General features: G+C 39.9%; 1 protein-coding gene across 1 annotated transcript in view; it reads left to right on the plus strand.

Moving 5' to 3' along the window:
• The window catches only part of matk (megakaryocyte-associated tyrosine kinase), a 28,929-nt gene extending 3,064 nt beyond the window's left edge, over positions 1 to 25,865 (plus strand). The window contains exons 2-12 of the mRNA XM_031903815.1: positions 1,391 to 1,504; positions 2,861 to 2,976; positions 5,156 to 5,375; positions 6,956 to 7,049; positions 7,513 to 7,578; positions 9,842 to 9,941; positions 16,333 to 16,417; positions 16,506 to 16,579; positions 17,483 to 17,678; positions 17,769 to 17,855; positions 24,812 to 25,865. Of these exons, the coding sequence (XP_031759675.1) occupies positions 1,391 to 1,504; positions 2,861 to 2,976; positions 5,156 to 5,375; positions 6,956 to 7,049; positions 7,513 to 7,578; positions 9,842 to 9,941; positions 16,333 to 16,417; positions 16,506 to 16,579; positions 17,483 to 17,678; positions 17,769 to 17,855; positions 24,812 to 24,982 (1,323 nt within the window). The 3' untranslated portion in view covers positions 24,983 to 25,865. The remainder of the gene's footprint in view (positions 1 to 1,390; positions 1,505 to 2,860; positions 2,977 to 5,155; positions 5,376 to 6,955; positions 7,050 to 7,512; positions 7,579 to 9,841; positions 9,942 to 16,332; positions 16,418 to 16,505; positions 16,580 to 17,482; positions 17,679 to 17,768; positions 17,856 to 24,811) is intronic.

Below are 25,865 nucleotides of genomic sequence, written 5' to 3' on the forward strand. Positions count from 1 at the left end.
TCAATCATTTAGGTCTATTTTTCGAGATCTAAAATTGCTTAATTTTTTTGTGGACCAGTGCACCTGTTCAGAAAAAGTTTTTATTAAGTCTCAAGTTTTCTCAAGTATTTCATGTTTTTGCATTTCATTTGCATAAGTGGGGTTTATTAAATCTTGAAATTTTACTATTATGTGCATGCAAAAGGCCAAAGAAGCAGCAGTGCTAGACCAAGCTGGCAGGGAGGTAAACGATGTGTGGGCATGGGGGCGAAAAGGGCTCGGACTAGGGTTAGGTGACAGAAGAGGTATGTGTCTAGCGACCCCCAACTGCTGTGCCCTAGGCATGTGCCTACCCCCAGTTCTGGCCCTTAGAAGCAGCAATGGAGCCTTGGAAAATATAGGCAAGATGACAGCATGGCATTTACTAAGAAAGGCCAGTGTAAAGTTTTCTTAACAGGAGCAATTTAATACACTTGGCAGACCCTAACATATTGCATCTCCCCACCATATTAACCTTTCCTTGTTCTTCAAAGTAAATCAATAAATAGACATCTTTAAATAATATTCATTTAAAAATAAACCTTGGATCATTTACCTTTGTGGAACTGAAAATAAAAATGCACAAAGCCATCCCTAGGCTTAACTCTTCTACTAGAAGAATGCACTAAAAACAGTCAAGCCTCTCTGACTGCCACACTGTCTACATCTCCAGTATGCAGCACAGCCTCTGCTTATGAGCACAGCATACTAAGGGGGCAGCACATGGGCCTCCCCTTGCACAGTCCTACCTTGCTCATGCTATAGCAAGGCAGAAGCAGCAAGTGAATGCAAGGCACAAGTGAGTCCTGTACATAACCTCTGCTTAGGGCAGGGATGCATAAAATATAGGACTACTTTATGCAGGGCCCCTTGCACCAAATTTCTAATTTAGCACAAAGCACAGAGCACACTTGCTCTAATTATGCACAAGTGCTACATGTATAAACTCCTTAATGTTTTCCAGAGTAAATGAGTATTTATTTTATCATTATTCTTGTTCTACAGGCTATTGTTTAAGTCTTTTCAGCTAAAACAAAGTTCACTTGTATTAAGATTGTATTAAGACATAGATTAATTCGTTTTGGTTAATATTAATAAATAAGCAGCGATTTGTTTTTAAAATGCAAGTTTATTCGAATTAGAAACTTTCACAAACTTGAAAACTGATAACTAAACCCATAAGTGTCTGATGGTGCACATTTTCAGATGCTTTGAGGGACTTAAAGGAAAACTATGGCAGGATTTTGATGGTGCATTGCAATAACTCAAGCTGTATACATTTTTACCATTTTTGAGTGCATTAGACCCACATTAGCCCATGAGCTATATTAAAGACAATCGTTATTTTTTGTTTTTTTTTATCTACACGCAGAAATCTTTTCTTCCTGGAGCACAGTGTATTACAAAGACAGATCATACCAAACCAAAACCAAAAGAGCTAGCATTTCATAAAGGAGATTTGGTAACTATAGTCAGTACCTGTCAGGTAAGAGAAAAAAAGCTCAGTCTTAAAGTTCATTTCTATCTAGAATATATTATAGATTGCGTTAAAAACTATTGGGTCCTGCTAGGCTTTTTCTGCGTTGGGCTCACAGGTTTCTGCATTATTTGCTACAGTGGGACCTGTGGTTAATATTGAGCAGCAGATGTGAATTAAAGGGTTTTTGCATTCTGGCATATTGTCAAATTTCATGGGCACTCTAGGTGCAGTACATGGCAAATGCAATGTCCTTCAATCTCTATGAGAGGAGACCCCATACCTACAGTGCATCTCTCAATTTTCCCTTCTGCCTAACTCTTCTAATTCTATATCTCATTCTGTATTTCTTTCTTACTCATATTTTTCATCTTCCCCATTAGTTTAACCTTCCTCTCTTTATTGTTGTTTAAAAGAAAAGGAAAGTAATGCACCCCCCAGTAATTGTATTCACCCACCTGATACCCTGGAACAGTGCTCCTGCACTGGCCCAGGGTACATGCAAGGGAGCGATCCTCTTCCTGCTTCTTTCTATGTGCTGGGTACACATGCGCAGTAGAGTAAAAACCTACATTTTAGCAAAAAAACTGGCCTTTCATTCAACTGCACATGTGCCAGCCCCAGGATTTTAAAGAAAAGTGAAGGAAAGACTAGGATCACTCACAAGTACCCCCTGCCTTTGCAGTTATCTGCTAATAGCAGCACCAGCCCATGGTATGAGGTAAGTGATTACAATCACTGCAGAGTACCTAAAATTTAGCCTTTCTCCTTAAAAAAACCTTTCTACTTCTTTCTTCTTTCCCCTCTAAATTACCCATTTTCCCCCACTTCTCTTGCCTCCATCCATTTTGTAGAAATGAGACACAATCCATCACTTCCCAACAATTTTCCCCTACTCTAATGTCTTTCTCCCTTAATTTCACCTTTTTTCTTCTTATTCTACCTTATACACCTGTAGTGTTCCTGTAGTGTTCCATTTCCTTCTTCTCATCAATGCAATTTATGTTTCTCTTACTCGTCCCTTCTCAGCCTGGACTTTTCTTCTCACTTGCATCCTCTTCTATGCCTCATCTTTTCTGCCTTTCACCCTTCTGCACTTCCCTTATTATTTCTCCACATCTGCATCTGAAATCTTCAGGCCTAACCAACAGTATAAACGTAGATAGAAATATCTTTCCATCCTTGATCTAAATACTTTTGTATGCAAGATGATTTATTTTATCCCTTGCAGTTGCTGATGGGTAATGTAATATTTTTACCCTAATATATGTAATATATTTTCTAAACCTTTTGCATTACTGATTTGCCTAGATTTGTAGGTTTTAAACTAATTAAAGACTGTATGTTTATCTATACTGATCCTAGGAAAAAGGTTGGTACTATGCCCATCATGATGGCAGTGGTATGGAAGGTTTAATCTGGTCTGGTGCAGTGCGTGAACGGCCCCCCATCAAAGTGGATGCAAAACTTAGCGTAATGCCGTGAGTACAGACTCATACACTAATTTTGCAAATGAAAATGAGGTCCCCTATTGTAAACATTTTTCAGTGTTATTTTGAATATATTATCAGAGTCAGATTTAACAATGATACTTATTTCATTTTAAAGGAGAAAGAAAGGTAAAAACTAAGTAAGCTTTATCAGAAAGGTTATGGCTGTAAATACAGCCATAAGCACTCACAGAAATGCTGCACTGACTTCTCTGAAAAAAGATTTGTTGTGTCTGTAATTCCTGTGCCAGAGACACACAGCTCTCTGTTCTCTGCTCTTTCCTGCCCCCCCCCTCAAGAATGCTAAGAACTCACTTCCCCCCCTTAGGAATGTGGATCTGAGCCAATCAGCAGAAAGCTGACTCATAGGGGCTGATTTACTAATCCACGAATCTGAATCTGAATGGGAAAAATTTGGATTGGAAAACGAACATTTTGCGACTTTTTCGTATTTTTGCGACTTTTTTGTAGCCGTTACGACTTGCGCGAATTGTCTCGACTTTTTCATAACCATTACAAATTTCGTGAATTGTCGCGACTTTTTCATAGCCATTATGACTTTCATGAATTGTCGCGACATTTTCATAGCCATTACAAATTTCGTGAATTGTCGTGACTTTTTCATAGCCTTTATGACTTTCGTGAATTGTCGCGACTTTTTCATAGCCATTACGACTTTCGCGAATTGTCGCGACTTTTTCGTATTGAGCGCTCGAAAAAGTCACAAAATACCGGTCATTACGAAAAAAACGATTTTCGGACGTTCGTGGATTAGTAAATGTGCCCCATAGTCTTACAAACTGAGCATGTTCACTTGGTCTGGGTGTCTGTGCAGGAGTGAGGCATTATGGGAACTTTCTTTACACAGCTCAGCGTTTTTTCTTCCTGTTTGGCTGATCTTCTGAACAGTTGAAATATGGGGAGACTTAAGGGAACTATTGAGACAACTGAAGGTATGCCTGCAACTTGAGATTAACTCTTTACTAGCCTTTACTTTTCCAGAGAAAAACAATCTGCAGCCTTTCCTGTTTGCCCCAGAGAAGGAAAAATTTCTTCCTGACTCCAAGATGACAATCCTTACGGCAACTTTGTGATATCATTAACTTGTATGATATATGAAGTTGTGAAAATACATCAAGTCCATTGAATTAATACCTCACCTGTATTCTGTTTTAGAGTGTGCATTTTCTAAATTATGATTTACATTTTATATTTATACTTTACATAGTTACATATACCCCTTAAACACCTCTTATTCAATGTAAACATTCTCAACTTGGCCAGTACTTATTTATATCTAACACCACTGACTTACCCTTTACCATCTTTGTCACTCTTCACTGGACTATTTCTGTGTAAATAATATCCAGTTGAGCACTAGAGGCCAAAACTGCACTACATATTTTAGGTGGGGCCTTACCATCTACATTTACAGCATTTATCAACATTGAATCTTATTTAGCTGCCCAGACTGACAGTTTGTCTAAATGCTGCTGGAAGAAATACTATATCCTGTATGGAAATAATTGGCCTGCATATTAATCTGCAAACACCGATACACTGAAACACTGATTGTTTATGCAATGTCAAAAGCTTTGGGTATCTTTGGGAAGTTTTAGTGCACAGTACCCTATGTTAACACATGGCTTTGATTGGCAGAATGCTTGGTTATTTAAAGATGCAGTTTTTCCCATCATTAGGATCTATGTCACTCTTGAAGATGTGTGTGGAGCACTGAGACATAACACAAATCTTCAGACTTGAGCAATTAATCAATGATGGTGTTGGTGGGTGACTGAAGCCATGTTAAAAAAAAAATTCATACAGAGAGTTTTAAAATTATAAATTTAAAATATGTATTTATTTTTTTATCATATAGTAGAATAAGAAAACAAACAGTTTAACATTAACAATCATTTGCTTATCTACGTGCAACATTATACTTCTGAATTCCATAGCAACCAGGTTTGTTTAAACTTGAGTAGCTAAAATAAGTAATTGGTTAGTAGGGTTTCTGCACCAGCGCAAAGTAGAATCCACGAGTGTCATCATTACATAGAAAAAAAGTCAAGATGTATTTCAGACTCTCTGGCTTTTGTTAAAATGTATTACTTCCTCAAACTGTGGTAAACTAAAACCTCCTATTCTTATATCTTTACTTTCATACCAGATGGTTCCATGGGGCAATAACAGGAGTTCAGGCTGTACAACAGCTTCAGCCCAAGGAAAATGGTTTATTCCTGGTTAGAGAATCAGTGCGGCACCCAGGAGACTATGTACTGTGTGTGTGTTTCAAAGATGAGGTCACCCACTATCGAATTTCTAATCAGGGTGGAAAACTGAACATTGACCTTACACAGAACTTCAACAACCTGATGGACATGATAGAGGCTAGTGATAATTGACAGTACAAGCAAATTACTATTTTTTTGTGACTATGTCAAAAAGGATTTCAGCTTAATTTGAATCATCTATATTTAGAACATCACCCCTATAACGTAAAAACTGCACAGCTTTGCATGACCTACCCCTTTAATAAATTAGGTAATGGTGCATCATTTTCTGAGATTTTCCAAGGTAATAAAACTGCAGGTCAGACATGAAAGATTTCTCATTGATGTGGTCCTTGATCTGACCGCTTCTATCTCCATTGTTGCTAATCGATTGTTTGGCCCTAGGGCCAAATGATCGACTTAGCCCAATATCGGGCTAATATATATGACCACCTTAAGTGTTCTTCAGTATGGCGCCACCCAAGTTGGCTCCTGTTAGAATAGGTGGTTTTTCTTCTAAGAACAATGAAGCAAAAGCTAAGGACATAGAAAGGTAAATCTATGGGCCACCCTGTTGTTGGCCACCGCTGCATTCAGGTAGAAGAGGGTGGCACATAGGTTTCCCTTGGCACACCCCTGGCTCCTCCTCTATTATGCCCTCAAAAGTCTTACCACCTTTATAGTTTCCTGTATATACATATGCACAATATCCAGTTTTTAAAAATGAAATATGGTTCCTGTCTGGAAACAGAAGTCTGTAACCCTAAAGTCACATTAACCTCATAAACTTTCTTTCTGATTAATTGTGTCTAGTGCCAAAGAATTTCTTTGCCAAATATGATTTGTGTTGTCTCTCTCTTTTAAAACTTGGGCTAAATTTAAGGGATTAAATTGCTTATGCCAGCTATTTACTACTTTTACTGGTCATCCTCTTCAACTATATCCCCAGTCTAGTTTACTGTGATAAAATTAGCACTTTCTGTGGTTTTAAGATGTTGTACCGTGTTAACCAAAAGGTAAGGTTAGGTGATACCTTTTATTGGCTAACTGAGTAAGTTAAAACTGCAAGATTTTGGAGCTACCAAGCCCATTCGTCAAGCAAAATACAAATAAAAGCTGGAAAGTTACAGCATATATACTGTTAGATCATTGCTGTGCCTTTTCATTTGTACTTTGCCTGACAGAGCGGCCTGGTGACCTGAATTTTTACTTACTCAAGTAGCCAATAAAAGGTATCACCTAACCTTACATTCTCTATAAAATTAACATAGATGACTAAGACAGTAAGGGCTGTGGTAGACGGGGAGATTAGTCGCCCACGACAAATCTCCCTTGTTGCGGGCAACTCATTTCCCCGATATGCCATCCCACCGGCTTGAATGTAAATCGCCGGTGGGATGGCATATGCCCAAGTTGCCTTGAGAGGAAACTTCTGCGATTTCGGGAAATTGTGGCGCCACATATGAGAAAAGGAGTTGTGTGTAACACATGTTCTACTCAGAGCAGCAGGGACAGGAACCTGTAAAAACAGAAACAAACAAAAATTAATTAATCTGGGAACCAATTCATAATTTTGTAATAACACTAAAGTTTTGGATAATGATTGCTTCAAGAGAATATGTATCGTTGCATAACATTTCTTGAAATTATATACAAATCTCCTTTTACATGTATATATGCTCTTCTTTTATTTCTAGTATTACTCTGCTCATCAAGGGGTCCTCACCACAAGGCTTATAAAACCCAAATGCAAACAGGGGATGATATCAGCAGAACAGAAACTTGCAAAGGGTGAGTTTTCTCTAATAAAGTCCCCACCAAAATTCAATATGTGTTCGTTATTTATTGTATTTGAACATATTTATCATATTTATATCAAGTGCTCTAGTATCTAAAGCTTAGGGAAGTAGGTAAAATCATTTGTTTTAAGCTCTCGCTATTGCTGGAGTGCATGGAAAGTCTAAATAATGAATACTGTACATGCATATTCCAGTGGTAGGACATAAGGCATAGGCTTGTATTGGCAGATAATAGATCCTATACCAGTTGCCAGTTGTTGCTAGTAATTTCTGATGAATTGCCCCTCTGTTACCTATTTGCCTTTCTATTTTATCTGTATACATATATTTATTTGTATACAGCTATTTATGCACATAGCTCTTCTAGTTCTAGTATTGTTCAGAGTATGTTGAGATTTTTTTTGCTCCACATTTTTCTGCTTTGGGGATTCAATAACCGTGTATCTTTCTCACAGCTGGGTGGTTGCTAAATTTTCAGAATTTAACACTGGGAAAGAAGATTGGAGAAGGAGAGTTTGGTGGTGAGTACCACTAAAGGAGGATATTTAGAGCATTCTGTTATGGTGGGCCTATGATTTCCTGTAACACTTTTACCTGCAACAGTAGTAATTAAATTTAGTGCATAAAAATTCTGAACAAAATTTTGGGTTGCAATTGATTTTCGGCTTACAGGAAAATTATCATTAGTGCATGCTATAAACCACCCCGTATAAGTGAGGAGGATGAGACCTATATACTATTACAAATGGATAAGGCTTCACAACTTGGTCAAGTTAACAAGTCCAGTTGTGTTAGATTTAATTATACTAGATATACCTTGGATGAATGAAAATCTTCAGTGTCATAGGCCAAGTTATTATCATGGGCAACTTTAATTATCAAGCCATTGACTGGAGTAATGGGGTGGCCAAGTCAGAAAAATCTAGTAGGTTTGTAAATATGCTAAGTGACAACTTTTTATTTCAGGCAGTTCAAGAACCTACTAGGCATGATTCTCTTTTGGACCTGGTGATAACTAATAATACTGAACTCATCTCTAACATTTGGTATTCATTCTAGGGTATTAAGTGAGCTTAACTCAGTGATTGCCAAACCTCTTCACTTAATTTTTCAAGATTCATTGAGGTCTGGCATGGTGTCGAGAGACTGGATAATTGCTAATGTGGTGCCCTTATTCAAAAAGGGATCCTGTTCTCAGCCTGAAAACTATAGACCAGCTAGTCTGACATCAGTGTTAGGAAAGCTTTTGGAAGAGGTAATAAGGGATAGGGTGCTTGAATACATACTGGAATAGCAGCGGACTTTGCTAAAGCATTTGATACAGTACTGCATTAGAAAGTTAATGATAACAAGATTGAGGAATATTGGCTTTAAACATAATATTTGTAATTGGATAGAGAACTGGCTGAAGGATAGATTACAAAGAGTGGTGGTAAATGGAACATTTTCTAATTGGGCCAGTGTTGTTAGTGGAGTACTGCAGGGGTCTCTCCTTGGTCCCTTTCTTTTTAACGTGTTCATTATTGACCTGGAGGTGGGCATTGAAAGTACTGTTTATATTTTTGCTGATGATACTAAATTATGCAAGACTATAAATTCTATGTAGGATGCTGTCACTTTGCAGAGCGATTTGACAAAATTGGAAAATTGCGCAGCAAAATGGAAAATGAGCTTCTCTGTTCAAAAGTGCAATGTTAAACACCTTGGTATAAATACTTTAAATGTGAGTTAAATACTAAATGGTAGTGTTTTGGAGGGATCCTTAGAGATCCTTGAGATAGATCTAGGGATATTTGTAGATAATCACTGTAATTCCAGGCAATGCCATTCAGTGGCTGCTAAAGCAAATAAAGTGCTGTCTTGCATTAAAAAGGGCAGTGACTTAAGGGATTAAATCATAATTTTGACTATAGGTCTCTGGTAAGGCCTCACCTTGAGTATGCAGTGCAGTTTTGGGCTCTATTCCTTAAGAAGGATATTAATGAGCTGGAAAGAGTGCAGAGACATGCAACTAAACTGACTCTTTTTGAAGCTATCAAATGAATCAGCCAGTATGACAGGGAGAGAATTCCATTTCACTGTAAAAAACCCTTTCCAAATAAAGCATTAGAGAGATTATTATATGACCCCCTTTATGCATTTAGACATCATATCACCCCTTAAACGCCTCTTCTCCAGCGTAAACAATCCCAACCTGCTCAGTCTTTTATATATAATACACGTGGTGTAGTAAGCAATGCCAGGCAGCTGCTGCAAGGGCAAACAAGGTTTTGAGCTATTAATGCCATTCTCCAGAACATAATTTTAAATGTGATCCCTTAACAAGCCTTTAAATATTTTTCCCACCACAGATGTCAAACTTACTGGCCTATAATTGCCAGGCTGAGATCGTTAATCCCTTTTTAAATATAGGAATTACATCAGCTTTTTGTCCAATCCATACCAGATGAAAGCGAGTCTGAGAAAAGTAGAAATAGAGGCCTGGCTAGCACTGAACTAAGCTCTCTCAGTACCCAAGGGTGTATTTCATTTGGCCCTGGTGCCTTGTTCACATTAAAAGTAGTTTAATTATAGTTTAAGAACAATTTATATAGATAATTTGGTGGATACACATAGCCATACAACAGCACAATGATAAAATACATATGACATTGAAGTTGTTAAAAAAGAAAAGCTTAGTGATAGTGCCCATATAAGGTTTTTTATTGCACGTTATTATATTATACAGTCCAGAATGTAATTGCTTACATTTAATTTAAAATATTTTATATTTGTTTTTTTCAGATGTCCTGCAGGGGGAATACATGGGTCGTCCTGTAGCCATTAAAAACATTAAATGTGACATGACTGCACAAAATTTTCTTTCAGAAACAGCCACAATGACGTAAGTATTTCAATGATAAAAGGAAACAGGTTTCACACCACTGGGTCAACAGTCTGATGTACATATGCTTTTAATGTACATCGGGCCTGTGGTGCCACAGAATTTTTGTTTATAGGCTGACAGTGAATGGAATAGAGGTTTTTACTATTTACTATGTCGAAAGTAGCTAATTGTGACATTACCACTTAGGGCTGGAACTAGGGGTTGGCTGAAGATGCACATGCCTAGGGCACAATGGGGTGGGGGTGCACTGGGCATGTACCTCTTATGCCTGCCTCTCCCAAGTTCTGGCCCATCTGTAGCACCAAATATCAGTACATAAAATATCAGAACATAAAAAGGCTGCAGGTACGACTGTAGGTAATGCCAGCACCTGACTGAGATCACTATAGCTCCTGGTCCCCCCAGCAATTACAAGGTTTTCCTCTGTAGGGACCTCCTTGCAGAAGACATAACTGTAGACAAAATAGCAAAAGCATTCCAACATGAACAGACCTTTTACAACCTGCAGTAAACAAGCAGTCAGATATACAACTCCTGAAAACCATGTTAAGATATTTTAAAAACATTTGTTACACTTGATATAAGGCCCACTGATATGGAAGGTGACCTTGCAGCACCTAGCAAAATTTTATGAGATATGTTACTGTGTATTAAGTATATTTTTGCTTTTATATACTAAAAGGAGATTTTGTAATACTCACCGTTAAATTTATTTCTCTTCATTCACTTGGGGGACACAGGAACATATGGGTATAGCTTCCATCACCAAAAGGGCAGGACACTAGGAAAGAAGAAAACACCTCCCTCTCCAGCTATACCCCACACTCTGCCCAGCCTTGCTTAGTTTTGAATAGCAAAGGAGAACATAATGGAATACAGCTATAGACATTAGTCAAGAAAAAGCAGGTAAATATCTGAAGGTTCACACAGAGGGTTTCACTTCTGAGGGAAGTCCTGTGCCCCCAAGTGATTGAAGAGAAAGAGGTTTAACGGTGAGTATCACAAAATCCCCTTTCCTATTCCATGCACTTGGGGACACAGGAGCATACAGGACATACCAAAGCTGTCCTGTGATGCAGTAAGGGTGGGAAGAAAGTGGCCTGCTGGACTATGCAATGGCCGCCTATAAAACCTTGTGCCAAAAGCGTGTGTCAGTTTCAGCAAAATTGGCAAATTTGTAAAACTTGACAAAAGGAGTGAATGGAAGACCAAGTGGCAGCCTTACACAGATGCACAGTTGATCCTTGGTTCCTGAAGGTCCAGGAGGTACTGACAGCTCTGGTGGAATGAGCTTGGACAAGTTGAGGTGGCTGTTTGGCCCTAGCTATATACGCTCTGCGTATAGTTTCCCTGAGCCATCAAGCAATGGTGGTATTGGATGTATGCAGTCCCTGGCGGGGACCAGAGTGTATAACAAAAAGTGTATCTTACTTTTGGATGCTGTGTACATAAAATGTACATAAAAGCGCATGCACAGCGTCCAGTGAGTGGGGAGCGGCTCCCTTGGAATTTTTGGGGTGGGGACAGAATGAAGGAATGGTAATTTCTTTATTGATGTGAAAGGTGGAGACCACCTTAGGCAGAGAGGAAGGGACTGTACGTAAGACTGCCTTGTCTGAGTGAAAATTCAGAAAGGGGGACTTTCCACAAAGAGCGCTGATCTCAGACACTTTACTTTACTACTTTTCAGGTTAGCCGTGTGAGTGAAACGGCAAGGGGTTCGAATGGGGGCTCTTGAAACGTCCCCAGCACCAAGCTACAGTCCCACGGAGGGCTGGGTGATCGAAAAGGTGGAAGTTGGTGGAGTTGTAAAAAGGCCAGTAAGGATGGAATAGATAGAACCTGAAAGGGTAGGTGCTGAGAGTTGCACCAGTCCTGGTATGTCTTCCAGACTCTGTAGTAGGCTAAGGAAGATACCAGCTACGGACAGCCAAAAATGTCTTGATGAAGGGTTGCAAAAACCCTTACAGTGAAGAGTTAGGGTTTCAATAGCCATGCTGTGAAATTTAGCATTTTCAGCCTGGGGAAGGGAGCCTAAACAAAAAGATCGGGGTCTAGTGGAAGGTTTAGTAGGTCAGCGAACCAAGTCCTGTGTGGCCAGTATGTAGCAATGAGAATCACTTTGACCCTCTCCCATTTGATTTTCTTGTTTACCCGTGGGAAGATGTAATGCAGAGAGAAGATTTAATCTGTTGTAATGGCATCTATTACTGCTGCTCAGGGATTGCGTGGCAAGCGAAGTACTGAGAAACTTTCGTTCTGGACACCATGAGGTCTACGTCTGGTTGGCCCCACCATGATAAACAATGAAAGAGAACTTTTATTAACAAAGCGATAACAAGTAATAGTGCACATATTTGATATACAAACTTGAATAGTAGAAATTGGAAGGCAGCGAAACAATCCAGAATCAGTCCAAAAGTCAGGGCTGGCAGCAACAAACAAAATTGTGGACAGGCCAAGGGTCAGTAGCAGGGAATTCAAAGAACAGGACAAGGAGTGACCAAGAGCGAAGGAACAAGGCTGGGGTCACAGAACAGAACCTCGGAAGGCAGGAACCAGGAACAGAATCTCAGAAGGCAGAGGGACTGGAAGTGCCTCCAGTGGCTCAGGAGGTAAATGCCCACTGCCAGAAAAACACACAAACCAGAGTCCAAGTTCTGGCTGATCCTGACCGCCTAATCCTGACCGCCTAATCCTGACCTGTCTATAGAAGCGCATGAAACAAACCAAACAAATAGTGTAATGCATTTTATATAAAAGGACCATAAGACTCTATGGGGCTGATTCACAAATGGTCAAAAAGATTAGTGTTATTTTTAGCAATATTAAAATATTATCACTTCTTATATTTTGAGAATTAACGATCGATTCACAAAAAGGACACTTGTCTGAATTAAGAAGCGATTTTATTGTCGCTATTTATCTTGCGATGACATATTTTTAAGCAATATTTTAAAGCATGCAATATATTTGTGCGTTATTTTATAGCATGCGATATTATCACACCATGTTACCCAGATAACAGTTAGTTTCTGAAAATTACCATTTCCCTGAAAACTCAAGGATTCATCACTCTAGGGCAAACACATACTTGATTCTCTTCTTCAGATTCCAGAAAAAATCTGACTGCAAACTCCATCTTGTCACCACAGACGATCACGAACTGCAATGTTGTTTAGTAACGCCTACTCCTGGGAGGTGTTAAGTTTCATGGTAATTATCGCCACATTTTCTGCTTTTAACGCTTAAAATATGTCTGCAAATTATACGTTAGCACTATTTCTATTAGATAATTATCACAATGCTTTGCAATATTTGAGATTTTTGCGCAAGCGATATGACTAGTAACGCATGCGAAATTACTTTGATGAATCATTACTTAATAAAAAGATCACTTTTTAACGCATAAAACTATGCGTTAAGTGATAACGACCTTTTGTGAATCAGCCACTATGTGTGAAGTGCAGCACACCATATAATAAAACAATATTAAAGTGCAATCAAGATCCCCAACCGACACTGCCCTACATATAAGGGCAAATATGTCCTCACTTATCTACTATATACGTGCACTAACTAGAACCCGATACATAGGCATGGTGGATGTATATGGTGGCACCTGCAGTGACAGGTTATTCTGCACTTGCGTTCTTGACATTCCAGGTTTTTATACTTACCTATATACATCCACCATTCCTTTGTATCGGGTTCTGGTTAGTGTCCATTTATAGTTACATTAGAGAGGATGTATTTGCCCTTACTGTATATGTAGGGCCAGCTATTTTAAGTGATTTGCCACTATATTATCGGGAGGTTGCCTTTACCTGACAGGCTACTGGGTGGGCACACTTACCAAACAGTGTCGAAGGAGGATCTTGATTGCACTTTGCACTGTTATATATTATGAGATTCCACTATATCTTTTGTGAGTGATGGTTGGTCTTGTCTTTGCGCCAGAGGGACAAAATGTTAAGTTGTAGCTCTTGGAAGTGAAACTGTCCAGGTTGATTTTCCAGCAGAAGTCTCCCAGGACTTGCATTGCAATATGCAACTTCTCCTGTGCTTTGTGGAAGGAAGGGGCCTTGATAAGTAGATGGATGGTCCAGGTAAGGTGCTATCAATATTCTTTTGAAACTTATTGCCTCCGTCATAACCACCATGACTTTCGTGAATATCCGTGGGGCTGACACGAAACCGAAGGAAAGGACGCTGAACTGATAATGACAAATTGTAGAAATTTCCAATGTGGTGGAAAAATAGGGATATGGAGATAGGCATCTTTGATGTCCAGGGCTGTGAGGAATTCACCTGGGGAATTTCGCTAGATGAATGAACTTGTTCAGGCTCTTTAGATCTCAGACCAACCAAAAAGAGCCATCCTTCTTGGGCACAATGAACCATTTGGAGTAAAAAAAGCTAGAAAAGCTCTCTGAAGCAGGAATTGGTGCAATAACCTCAGCTTCTAACATGTCTTCTATTACTGTCTGGAATGCCCTGCCAAGGATAGGATCTTTGGGCACTCTGGACATAAAAACTCTACATGAAGGAGGTGGTAACCCTTTGAGATGATCTCTTGGACCCCGGAATCTTGGGTGTAAAAAAAACCATACCTCTCGAAAAAGACACAGCCTTCCTCCTACTGGGATGTGCTGCGGAGGCCACAAGTCATGCTGAGGAAGACTTGTCTGCAGTCTTGTTCTGTAGTTTACGTGACTGCCATCCAGATCTGGGTTTACTGGTAAACTCTCCTCTGTAGGAGGAAGTCTGGGCTAGATCGGAGGACTTTTCCACGACAAAATAAAGAAGGGTTTTTTTTGTGAGGTAAGAGTGCTCTTACCGCCTGTCGCCTAGTTAATTATTTTGTCTAGTTCAGGACCAAACAACAATTTGCCTTTAAGGAAATGGAGGTAAGCAACTTTTTGAAGACAGGTCAGTGGACCAAAGTTTCAACCAGAGAGATCGACGGCAGCAATGGTTAGTGCGAAGGTCCTGCTAGCCAGCTAAGCTGCGTCCAAGGAGGCTTTGCAGATACAGTTGTTGGCTTCCTTGATTTGGGACACCAAGCTGGATGGTTCTTGTCGGGAAGCACCTGACAGAATACCTTCCAGAAGTGAATCTGACCAGGAACGAACTGCCCTGCTGGTCCTGCAGATAGGATAAAGTACCACCCCAAAAGCGGAGAAGGCACAGCTTAAGAAGCCTTTCAGCTTCTTGTCCATTGCATCCCTAAAGGAGGATGCATCTGAGATTGGTAATGTTGGGTTTTTGGAAAGTTGCCAGACTGGACCATCAACTGAGGGTAGTGAATACCACTTGTCTGTCAACTGCTGTGGAAAGGGGTAGAGGTGTTGGAAATGCCTACTCAGGTGAAAATGTTTCTCTGGAGAGTCCTATTCCATCTGAACATGGTTAACCAGTTGAGAATGGGCAGGGAAACAGGCTGTTTGTATTCTGTAGAGTCAACTTACTCTTTGAGGTTAAGAGTGTCCAAGACACCGCAAGAAGTCCTTCACCTCATGGCCAGAATGCTCGGACAATTCCCTGTCAATAAGGAGGTTCTCTGCTGTGTTAATAGAATCCGCCTTGGAGGGTAGGCCGCTCTCCTCATCAGTTTACGGGGCTTGTGTTTAGGAGCCTCAAGTTTATTTAATATTTTTTGTAGAGAGTCCAATTTAGGAATGCCATCAGATACAGTAAGCAAAGTGCCCAGTAAGGGGGCACCTGTTGGTCCAAGTAGTCACCAGAGGCATCGAAGCTCAGGGAATCACCTGCCTGTTGGGAGGTTTTCCCAGAGTGAGTGGACTTCCCTGGGCCTGCGGTACCTGGCATGGCTGCAGTGGAATTTTCAGAAGGACTGCATGAGATGCATAGGGGGGTCTCTATATCCTGTTGGCATCGCTGCAGGTCACATCCTGGCTTCTCTGGCTAGCCATCTACCTACTCTTATGATTAGGGAAGGTAGGGAAAAAGCGCTAGGTGATCTGTACTGTGCAGCTATTATAGACCCCGAGAGGGCAATATCCTATGGAGGGAAAAAAACCTACAAAGGGTCGCCCAACAAGGTATAGGATTCCAAGGTCAACCCCTGTTGTTCAAACTAGTCCTGGATCGCTGGAAAAGGTCTAGATGCGGGCCTGCTGAGGCCCGGTCTGCTTCTCCCGACAAAAAAAAAACTGAGCAAGGCTGGGCAGAGTGTGGGGTATAGCTGGAGAGGGAGGAGTTTTTTTCTTTCCTGGTGTCCTGCCCTCCTGGTGATTGAAGCTATACCCATATGTTTCTGTGTTCCCCAAGTGCATGTAAGAGAAAAGTAATTGCTTATGTGCTATGACAGTCTTAGTCGGTACGTTAGAATGACTGAATTTACTTTTCTCCTCTCTCTATCTAGTAAACTTCAGCACAAAAACTTAGTGAATCTGCTGGGGGTCATTCTCAAAAATGGGTTACTGCTGGTGATGGAATTGATGAGCAAGGTACTGTAACTGACCAACTAACACTTAAGACAAGCAGGATATTTGGGGCAGAACTATTATTAAATCATGTCTCCTTTCATTTGTGAAGGGAAACCTTGTAAATTATCTACGGTCCAGAGGAAGAAGTATGGTACCTCCCTATCAACTCCTTATCTTCTCCATGTGAGTAGTACTTTTGAGTCATTATTTTCTTTAGGCCTCATCTAGTCATCTTCTAGTCTTTTATTCACACTACTGGCTGGTTGGTAGGGTAACTTGGACCTAGCAACCTGAAGCCAGCAGCAATTTCAAACTGGAGAGCTGCTGAAAAAAAACCTAAATAATTAAAAAAATGAAGACCAACTGCAAATTGTCTCAGAATATCATACTTTACATCATGCTAAAAGTTTGTTTTATGGTGAACAACCCCTTTAAGATCACTATGTGCTAACAGGGCCAGATAGGGTAGGTAGTAGAGGCACATGCCTAGGATGCAACACTGGTAGGGCGCTAGGCATATATTTCTTCTGTTTGCAGGGTCAGACAGGGTAAAAAAACCCAGTGGGTGTTGCCAGCCTAGACACGATCCCCACTGGAGCTCCCAGGGCTGCAGATCTCCCTCCCCCAAGGGAGTAAGTTTAATGTACATTGGTGGGAGGGTTGGTGGCGGTCCGGTGGGCTCTGCACCCCCCAGTGGGCTCTTTAATATTATCAACTGTGATGCTGTATTTGGCTGTCTTGATGTTCAAATATGTATCACCATTATTTTAATAAAAATAAATTAAAGTGAAAAAAGTATTGGTGTCCCCAATTAATAATACTGTGCTACTGTAAATAACTGATACTTAATGACAATAACTTGTAGCTTTCCCTACATTTAAGGAAGGGATCACTGTCATATGTCCAAATTAGTTGTGTGGGCACAAAGCAGAAGGTAATTCATTATTTCATTTCAAGTATTACTTTGCAGTTCATAAATCAAGTATATATTGTTAGGGAACAGAACAGTAACCCCAGTGAATGCTATACAGAGAGCCTTAAGACCAAATGCCCCCCCATTGCTAACTACTGACTTTTGTATGCTAGGGATATTGTTCAAGGAATGGAGTACCTGGAACTAAAACGGCTTGTGCATCGGGACCTGGCTGCCCGAAATATTCTGGTATCGGAAAAAGGAGAAGCCAAGATAAGTGATTTTGGTTTGTCTAAGCCACAGCTACAGCAAGATGACCTCAGCAGGCTTCCCATTAAATGGACTGCACCAGAGGCACTGCAGAATTATGTAAGCATTAATATTTGCATAATGGGCCTTAAAATTATTCTTACTATATAATAAATCAGTCTTTATGTTTCTCTACTTTAATACTACCAGAAATTCTCTTCCCGCTCAGATGTATGGAGCTTTGGTGTGCTCCTGTGGGAGGTGTATTCCTATGGACGGGCACCATACCCCAAAATGGTAAGAGGAAAATGTATTCATATCTGGTCAGTATATAAAAACACAATAAATGAATCTGACTGTATTGTGTAATTTCCTTACAAAAGAACAACATTGGTGCTATTACATAATTTTAACAATATGAAAATGAAGCCATGAATACTGATGTTTTGTTTCAGCAATTCAGATGGGGGAAAACAATACTATTTTTGTAATAAAATACCCCAAGCGGCAGATGTGTCAATTGATCCTATGTCACTTGCATGTACATAATGTGCGAGCTGGGACTCTCACTCATTTTGGTTCTGCATGGGTGGGCCCCAACATGGCCACCCACACTGGGGGCTTCCTCCCAGTGCAGGCAACATAGTGCTCGCAAGGGGTATTTTCTTGCAAAAATAGTAATGTTTCCCCCAACTAAAGTGTGGATTCTATTAAATTACACCTCCAGTGGAGGAATACCAGGAATCTTTCCTGTACATGTTCTATATCAATAAACAGAATTTACCTTTGGCTTTATACTTTGCCTTATGCATTACAGCACATAATTCTGCCTGTACTACACTGATACAAGTAGTTAAATCTTGTGTTCACACACCTCTAAGAGTGAAGACACACATCGCTACTAGTAGCACATAAGAATTTCCTCTGCTAAAACACTGCTGCTCTGACTCCTTAGTGAAAATAAACACCATATTTCTTTCCTTTTATTCTGTATTCATGACCTTCTGGGTCAGATTTTCTTCTCTCAGAAAAATCCTTCAGGGTACAATAAGTCTGCTCAGTTTGCTTCTCTCTCTCTCTCCCCTCTCTGCTGTAATCTGAGCTAAGAGATGTTCCATGCCTGAACGCTGCTGCCTGGAAGTCAGACAAAGCTAAAAATGGCAGTAGCTATCTTAAACAAAGAGAGGGTGCTTCTAGAGATGTTTACTCAGGTATGGTAAAGCATTCTGCAGAATAAATATAGCATTCTAGCTTGCACTATTGTGACTAATCTATGGGCAATAAAATGCCTGAGTAGCATTCCTTCACCTTTATACATCATTCACACCAGTCACTACTCTAGAGGAGCTTAAAATCTATCCTATCACATTCCTATCACATTCACACACAGTAGGGCCAATTTTATCAATTAAGCCAGTATGTTTTAGAATTTGGGTGGAAAACCACAACACACACAGAGAGAACATACAAAATTCATTTCAGATAGTGCCTTGGAATCAAAGGGCCCCAGTGCTGCAAAGCAGAAGTTCTGCTCACTGAACCATCATTATTCATAATGGTAAATTTTATTGCATATATACTGTATGCTGTGTAGTTTTTGTCTGTTATACTGTGTAAAGTGATCCTCCATGTGCCTGGTTTCTTGTGCTAGGTGTGCATTATTTTCCTGTGGTTATTTTATATTGCTATTGTTATTCTTCAATATTATTAACTGTCCTGATGCCCTGTGATCTTAGGCTCCCATGGTTAGGAAACATAACCCACACATTACATAGTAATGTATACATAGTTATATAGGGTTGAAAAAAGACCAGAGTCCATTAAGTTCAACCCTTACAAGTAAACCCAGCACACACAAGCCTATACTGACTAATTTATACACTCACATACATAAACCATATATACCAACATCAATACTAATTGTAGATTTTAGTATCACAATAGCCTTGGCTACTGTGTTTGTTCAAGAACTTATCCAAGCATTAACAGAATCTGCCATCACAACATCACTAGGAAGGGCATTCCACAACCTCACTGCCCTCACCGTAAAAAAAACACTTACGCTGCTTCAAATGAAAGTTCCATTCCTCTAATCTAAAGGGGTGGCCTCTGGTGCGCTGATCTTTTTTATATGAAAAAATTCACATCCCCTATCTGTCTATAATCCCCTCTAATTTACTTGTACAGAGTAATCCTGTCCCCTCGCAAGCACTTTTTTTTTCAGAGAAAACAACCGCAACCATGACAGTCTAACCTCAGTTTAAATCTTCCATCCCCTTTACCACTTTAGTTGCACGTCTCTGCACGTCACTCTTTTCAGTTCATTAATATCTTTCTTAAGGACTGGAGCCGAAAACTGCACTGCATACTCAAGGTGAGGCCTTACCAGAGACCTATAAAGAGGAAAAATTATGTTTTCACCCCTTGAGCCAATGCTGTTTTTTAGACAGCACTTTATTTGCTTTAGTAGCCACAAAATGACATTGCCCAGAATTAGACAATTTAGTAACATAGTTAGACTGAAAAAAGACATACGTCAAGTTCAACCTTAATGCCTTTATATAACCTGCCTATCTGCTTCCAGAGGATGGCAAACAACCCCTTCTGAAGCCTCTTTAATTTGCCACAGAGGGGAAAAAACTCCTTACTCCAAAATAGCAATTGGACCGGTCCCTTGATCAACTTGTACTAGGAGCTATCTCCCATAACCCTGTATTCCCTCACTTGCTAAGAAGCCATCCAGACCCTTCTTAAAGCTATATAATGTATCAGCCAGTATGACTGGTTCAGGGAGGGAATTCCACAACTTCACAGCTCGCACAGTAAAAAGTCCTTGAAGAATATTTAAACGGAACCTTTCTTCTAAACAGAGTGGGTGCCCTTGTGTCAGTTGGAAAGAACTACTGGTTAATAAAACATTATAGAGATTATTATATGTTCCCCTTATATATTTATACATAGTTATCATATCACCTCTTAAAGGAGAAGGCAAGTCAAAATTTAAAAAGCATACTGCCCAATAGTCTATTGTTTAGTAAAAACGCCACACTTTTGCTCACCTAATCAAATATTTACTCAATCACACTTACTTCACATTTTCTATCTGTTTTCTTGAACAGGCAGCCATCTTTAAAAGGGTATTTTCTCTTCCTGTCCCTCCTTGCTTCATACTGCACATGTGTTTCATTCACCCCATTATCCCCTTCCCTTATCCGGAAAACCCCAGGTCCCGAGCATTCTGGATAACAGGTCCCATACCTGTACTTTTCCCTTTGATATTTACATTAGGTAAAGGAGAGTTAGGTCTAAGGTTAATATTAGGCTGTTTCCTTGGTAACAGTAGATTAAATACTGCTCCAACACCTAAAGAAAGCTGGCAGGTACCATAATGTGGTCAGATTATGCTCCGGTCTCCATAAACATTAATGAACCCACAAAAAATATTCCAACAAGTACATGGAGACTAAATGAGGCTTTATTGAATAATTGAAAGGACAGAGAGTTTTATTCCAAATGTCTACAAGAATATTTTGAACTTAATTCATCTGATGATACTTCTATGAATTCTCAATGGTGTGTCCACAAAAAGCAACAATAAGAGGGATTTTCATTCAAAAAGCAAGTAGAAAAAAAACAAAATGGAAATATTAACATTAGAAACCAATCTGGCTTAATTAGAATCTCAAAATGAATCCTACTAAAACAAGATGAAAAGAAATTCAGTCCTTACGAGATAAACTCCATAATTGACTTATCTAATTTTGAATTTCATATGAAGAAACTTAAAACTCCATATTATTACAAAGCAAATAAATCAATTGATTTAATGGCAAATATTTAAAAGCTAGATAAGTAAAATCTAAAATAAGAGGGATATTTTCCTGGCAACAACTTCTCTATAAGGGCTACCTCCTCCCCATGCAGCCTATGCTGATGTTTTTATACTTGTTACGGGCATTATGAATATATAGTAATGCCTTTTGGTTTATGTAGCACCTCCGCCGTTTTCCAAGGGTTTGTAAACGATCTTTTGATCTCCTGTGATCTCCTGGGACACTATGTAGTGGTATACCTAGATGAAATTCTGATTTATTCTTCTAATCTAGAGGAACGCTGCTGTCACATCTAAGAAGTAGTACATAGATTCCAGCAACAGTTATACACTAGACCAGTTCTGTCCAACTGGTGGCCCGCGACCCCCCTCTGTGTGGCCCCCACCTGTCTGGCTCCTTTGATAGTTTACCTTTGTGTAAGATTTAAATGGTATCAGTACTGAGATTAACTGCCCCCCTGCATTGCTCACACCTCAGATTCAGGATGTAATCCCCCTGTATTGTTTAAAAATGTAATCCCCTGTGTTGTTCACACCTTTAAATCTCTGCATTGTTCAACCCCTGCAGTGTTCACACCCAAGGCTCAGACTGTAATCACCCACATTGTTCACCTCTTCACACCTCAGACTGTAGGAGCAGTAGAAACCCACAAATAAACCCTGCACACTACAAAAAGAACATATACTGAGGTGGTACTGCAATTAAAAGTTTTTTAATATATAGTTATTGTGCAGACTGTAGGAGCAGTGCCAGCATTGTGTCACTGTATGCTGCCTGTGTGTGCCATACTCTGCTTTCCCTATGCTGCCTGTGTGTGCCATACTCTGCCTGCCCTGTGCTGCCTGTGTGTGCCATACTCTGCCTGCCCTATGCTGCCTGTGTGTGCCACACAGGCATGGTAGGGCATGCAGAGTATGGCACACACAGGCAGCATAAGGCAGGCAGAGTATGACACACACAGGCAGCATAGGGCAGGCAGAGTAAGGCACACACACACAGGCAGCATAGGGCAGGCAGAGTATGGCACACATTAATATGGGTATGGTCATGTGATAACACGGGTGTGGTTTCAAGTGGTTTTTAAAAAAAAGGTCAAAACTGGCTTCCATTATCGGCCCTCCACCATGTAGGCTGGAAAAATTCCGGCCCTCGGTACCACAGAAGTTGGACAGCACTGCACTAGACAAATGTATCTTTGAAGTTCCCACTGTTCATTTTCTGGGTTACATCATCTCTCAACAAGGTTTGGAGATGGAACCATCCAAGGTGGAGGCAATCTTGAATTGGGCTCAGCCCTTTTCTTAACATGCCATCCAAAGGTTTCCTCCGTAGTGGCCCCAATCACTGCCCTCACCAACAAGGGGGCAGATCCGAGTATCTGGCCTGTGGAAACAGTAAAAGCTTTTAGGCTTTTTAAACAAGCATTTATTTCTGCTCTAGTTCTTTGGCACCCAGATTCTGCTCTCCCTTTTCTGGTTGATATTTCAACCAGTTGATATTTCTGAAGAAGGAGCTGGGGTGGTGTCACAACATCACCCTGTTACCGATTAAATTCATCCGTGTTCCTTTTTTTCTAGAATTTTTTCTTTAACAGAGTCATATTACAATATTGGTAGCAGGGAATTGCTGGCAATTAAATCGGCATTTGAGGAGTGGAGACATCTTTTGAAGGGGGCTAAACACATGGTTACCGTCTTTACTGATCATAACGATATATTATATATTGAATCTGAAGTGATTAAACCCTAGACAAGCTAGATGGGCTTTGTTTTACACTATTTTTTTTCTAATCTACAGGCCAGGGTCTAAGAATTTAAAAAGCCAATGCTCTGTCTAGGAGTTTTGTCTCTAACCCTAAAGAGAGTTTGGAACCTGACACTATTGTTCTAAACAAAGTGATAGTTCCCTGAGTTAAGACCTTTTTGCCTCTATTTCTGAGGCTCAGATTAATTTGACTGGAAACGTACCACCTGGTAAACTTTTTGTTCCAGAAAATTTGCGTGAGGCTGTATTGTCTGAGACTCATAATTCCAAGATATCTCAGCACCCAGACCAAAATAAGACTTTATTAACTCTTTAACGTTTTTCAACATTCTAAACCATCTAGGTCTCTACCTCAGGGGTTGGTAGAGTCACTTCCTGTTCCTGAGAGGCCATGGACCCATATATCCATGGACTTTATTGTCGATCTACCTTCCTTTTAATGGGAACACTGTTATTCAGGTAGTAGTGGACCGGTTTAAGTAAGATGTGCGGCTTTGTTCTTCTTCTCACCCTCTCATCTGCTAAGACTCTTGCTGAACTTTTTATTTCTAATATTTTCAAGTTTCACAGGACTCCACTAAATATTGTCTCTAGCAGGGGGGTTCAGTTGGTCTTGAGGTTTTGGTGGGCCTTTTGCTCTCTTTTGGGTACTGACTTGTCTTTTTGTTCCTCTTACTCAAACTAATAGCCAAACAGAGAGGACAAATCCGTTACTGTAACAATATCTAAGGTGCTATGTCCCCAGTAATCAGTCTTAGTGGGCAGAGTTCATTCCGTGGGCCAAGTTTGCTTTCAATAATGCTATTCATGCATCCACTGGGCAATCTCTGTTCTTTATTGTTTATGGCTTTCATCCAAAGGCTTCTTCATTTACGGATCAGTTTTCTGCTGTTTTTGCTTTCAACTCATTGGTTCAATGCTTCTCCGAATTTTGGCAGAAGGTGCAGGATTCTTTGTCTTCTGCAGTGGCTTCCCAAAAGAGAGCTGCTGATAGACACATGAAAGACTCACCTGAGTATCAGATTGGTGAGAAGGTTTGGTTGTCCTCTAAAAATATTTCTCTAAAAGTACGTTCTGCTATACTAGGTTCCAAATTTGATAGTCCTTTTGCTGTTTCCAAAATCATTATTCCCACTTCCCATTTCCTCCTGAACTAAAAATCTCTATTACTAAACCTCTAAGCCTGCCAGAGTGGTTTGTCACAGTTCCCCTCCTCCTCCAGTTGGCCCTCCTGCTCCTAACAATTTGGCCTACTTCATGGCCGATTCTGAATGGGAACAAAGAGGAGAAATAGATGGAAGGATAGATGCTAGCATGTAAATAAAATAAACTTGGAGAATAAAGTGGTTGAGTGAGGAAAGGAAGAAGAATAGTTTGGAGAGTGGGCCAATGTTCTAAGGTTTTCTGGTGGGCCCCTGGGGTCCCAGTCCAACATTGCTCTCATATAAATCCTAGCTGAGGGTTCCTCCAGAAGCAAAAGGTAGTTGTAAACTCAGACCAGGACCTTGGCTTTTGTTTTGGGTTTCAGGATACTGTGCATGACACTAACTAAATAAAGTCACTTTGCAAATGAACTTGTATTTTGAGTTAAATTAACATTTACTGAATTGAGCTTTGTTGCAAAATATAGTAACATTTACAGCACCTTTTTTTCAGTCAGTACGAGAAGTGATTGAAGCAGTGAAGAAGGGATACCGAATGGAGGCTCCAGAAAACTGCCCACCAATGATATACAGCATTATGAAAAGTTGCTGGGAAGCTGATCCAGGAAAACGGCCCACTTTCAAGAAGCTAAAAGAAAAACTGGAAACAATGATGGGAGATTAAATAGGTGCACACGCTGCCTTTTCCCAGCTGTCTGGCTTATGAGCCCATATTCTGAAAACCTGGATCACAAGGAGTCTGTGGAGGGGTGGCTCTGCTGCTACTTCCAGGTTTACTAATGTCTCCACATGCATTAATGAAAATCATAAGATAACCAGATTTTCAATACTGATTAACCAGATTAAACATTAATTTTAGTCAAAATTATAGTCTGAGGGACTCATAAAGCGAACAATGATTACATTTGGAAAAGAACATCACACTTAGGGCAGTGGCACACAGGGAGACTACGGCAGATGACTAATCTCCCCGATATGCCATCCCACCAGCAAGAATGTAAATCGCCGGTGGGATGGCATATGCTTCGTTTCAGTTTCCCGAAGTCGCCCGAAGTGTTTACATCCTTGCCTGTGGGATGGCTTGTTGGGGGAAATTAGTCGCCCGCAGTAGTGAAGATTTATTGCAGGCAACTAATGTCTCCGCGTGCCACTAACCCTTTTCTTTTTACAGTCATCCTCAATGCCAGTACAAGCAAATCACAAGCAGATGGTCAACAGCAAGTTGAAGTTTTACATTTTGCCTAATGCAAGACAATGTAATTCTAAGCAAATTTTTGCAAAGACAATGTAATTCTCATCAAATTTTCAATTATACATTCATTAATAACCTGAAACTGTTTTAATGTTATTTGTAAATATATTTTGATAAATATGAAAAATCAGATTTTTTTTTTTTAATTTTAAATTTTTATTGAAACAATACAAAAAGAAGAAAACAATAGCAATCATGAAAGCATAAATATAGTGTTGAAAAATAAAATTTTACAATATTGTTGTCAAATTCTGGTTATTTTCTATTACCATAATACTTCTTTAAGGGGGATTGC

This window comes from Xenopus tropicalis, chromosome 1, assembly GCF_000004195.4.
Source record: "Xenopus tropicalis strain Nigerian chromosome 1, UCB_Xtro_10.0, whole genome shotgun sequence".
Classification (NCBI taxonomy): domain Eukaryota; kingdom Metazoa; phylum Chordata; class Amphibia; order Anura; family Pipidae; genus Xenopus; species Xenopus tropicalis.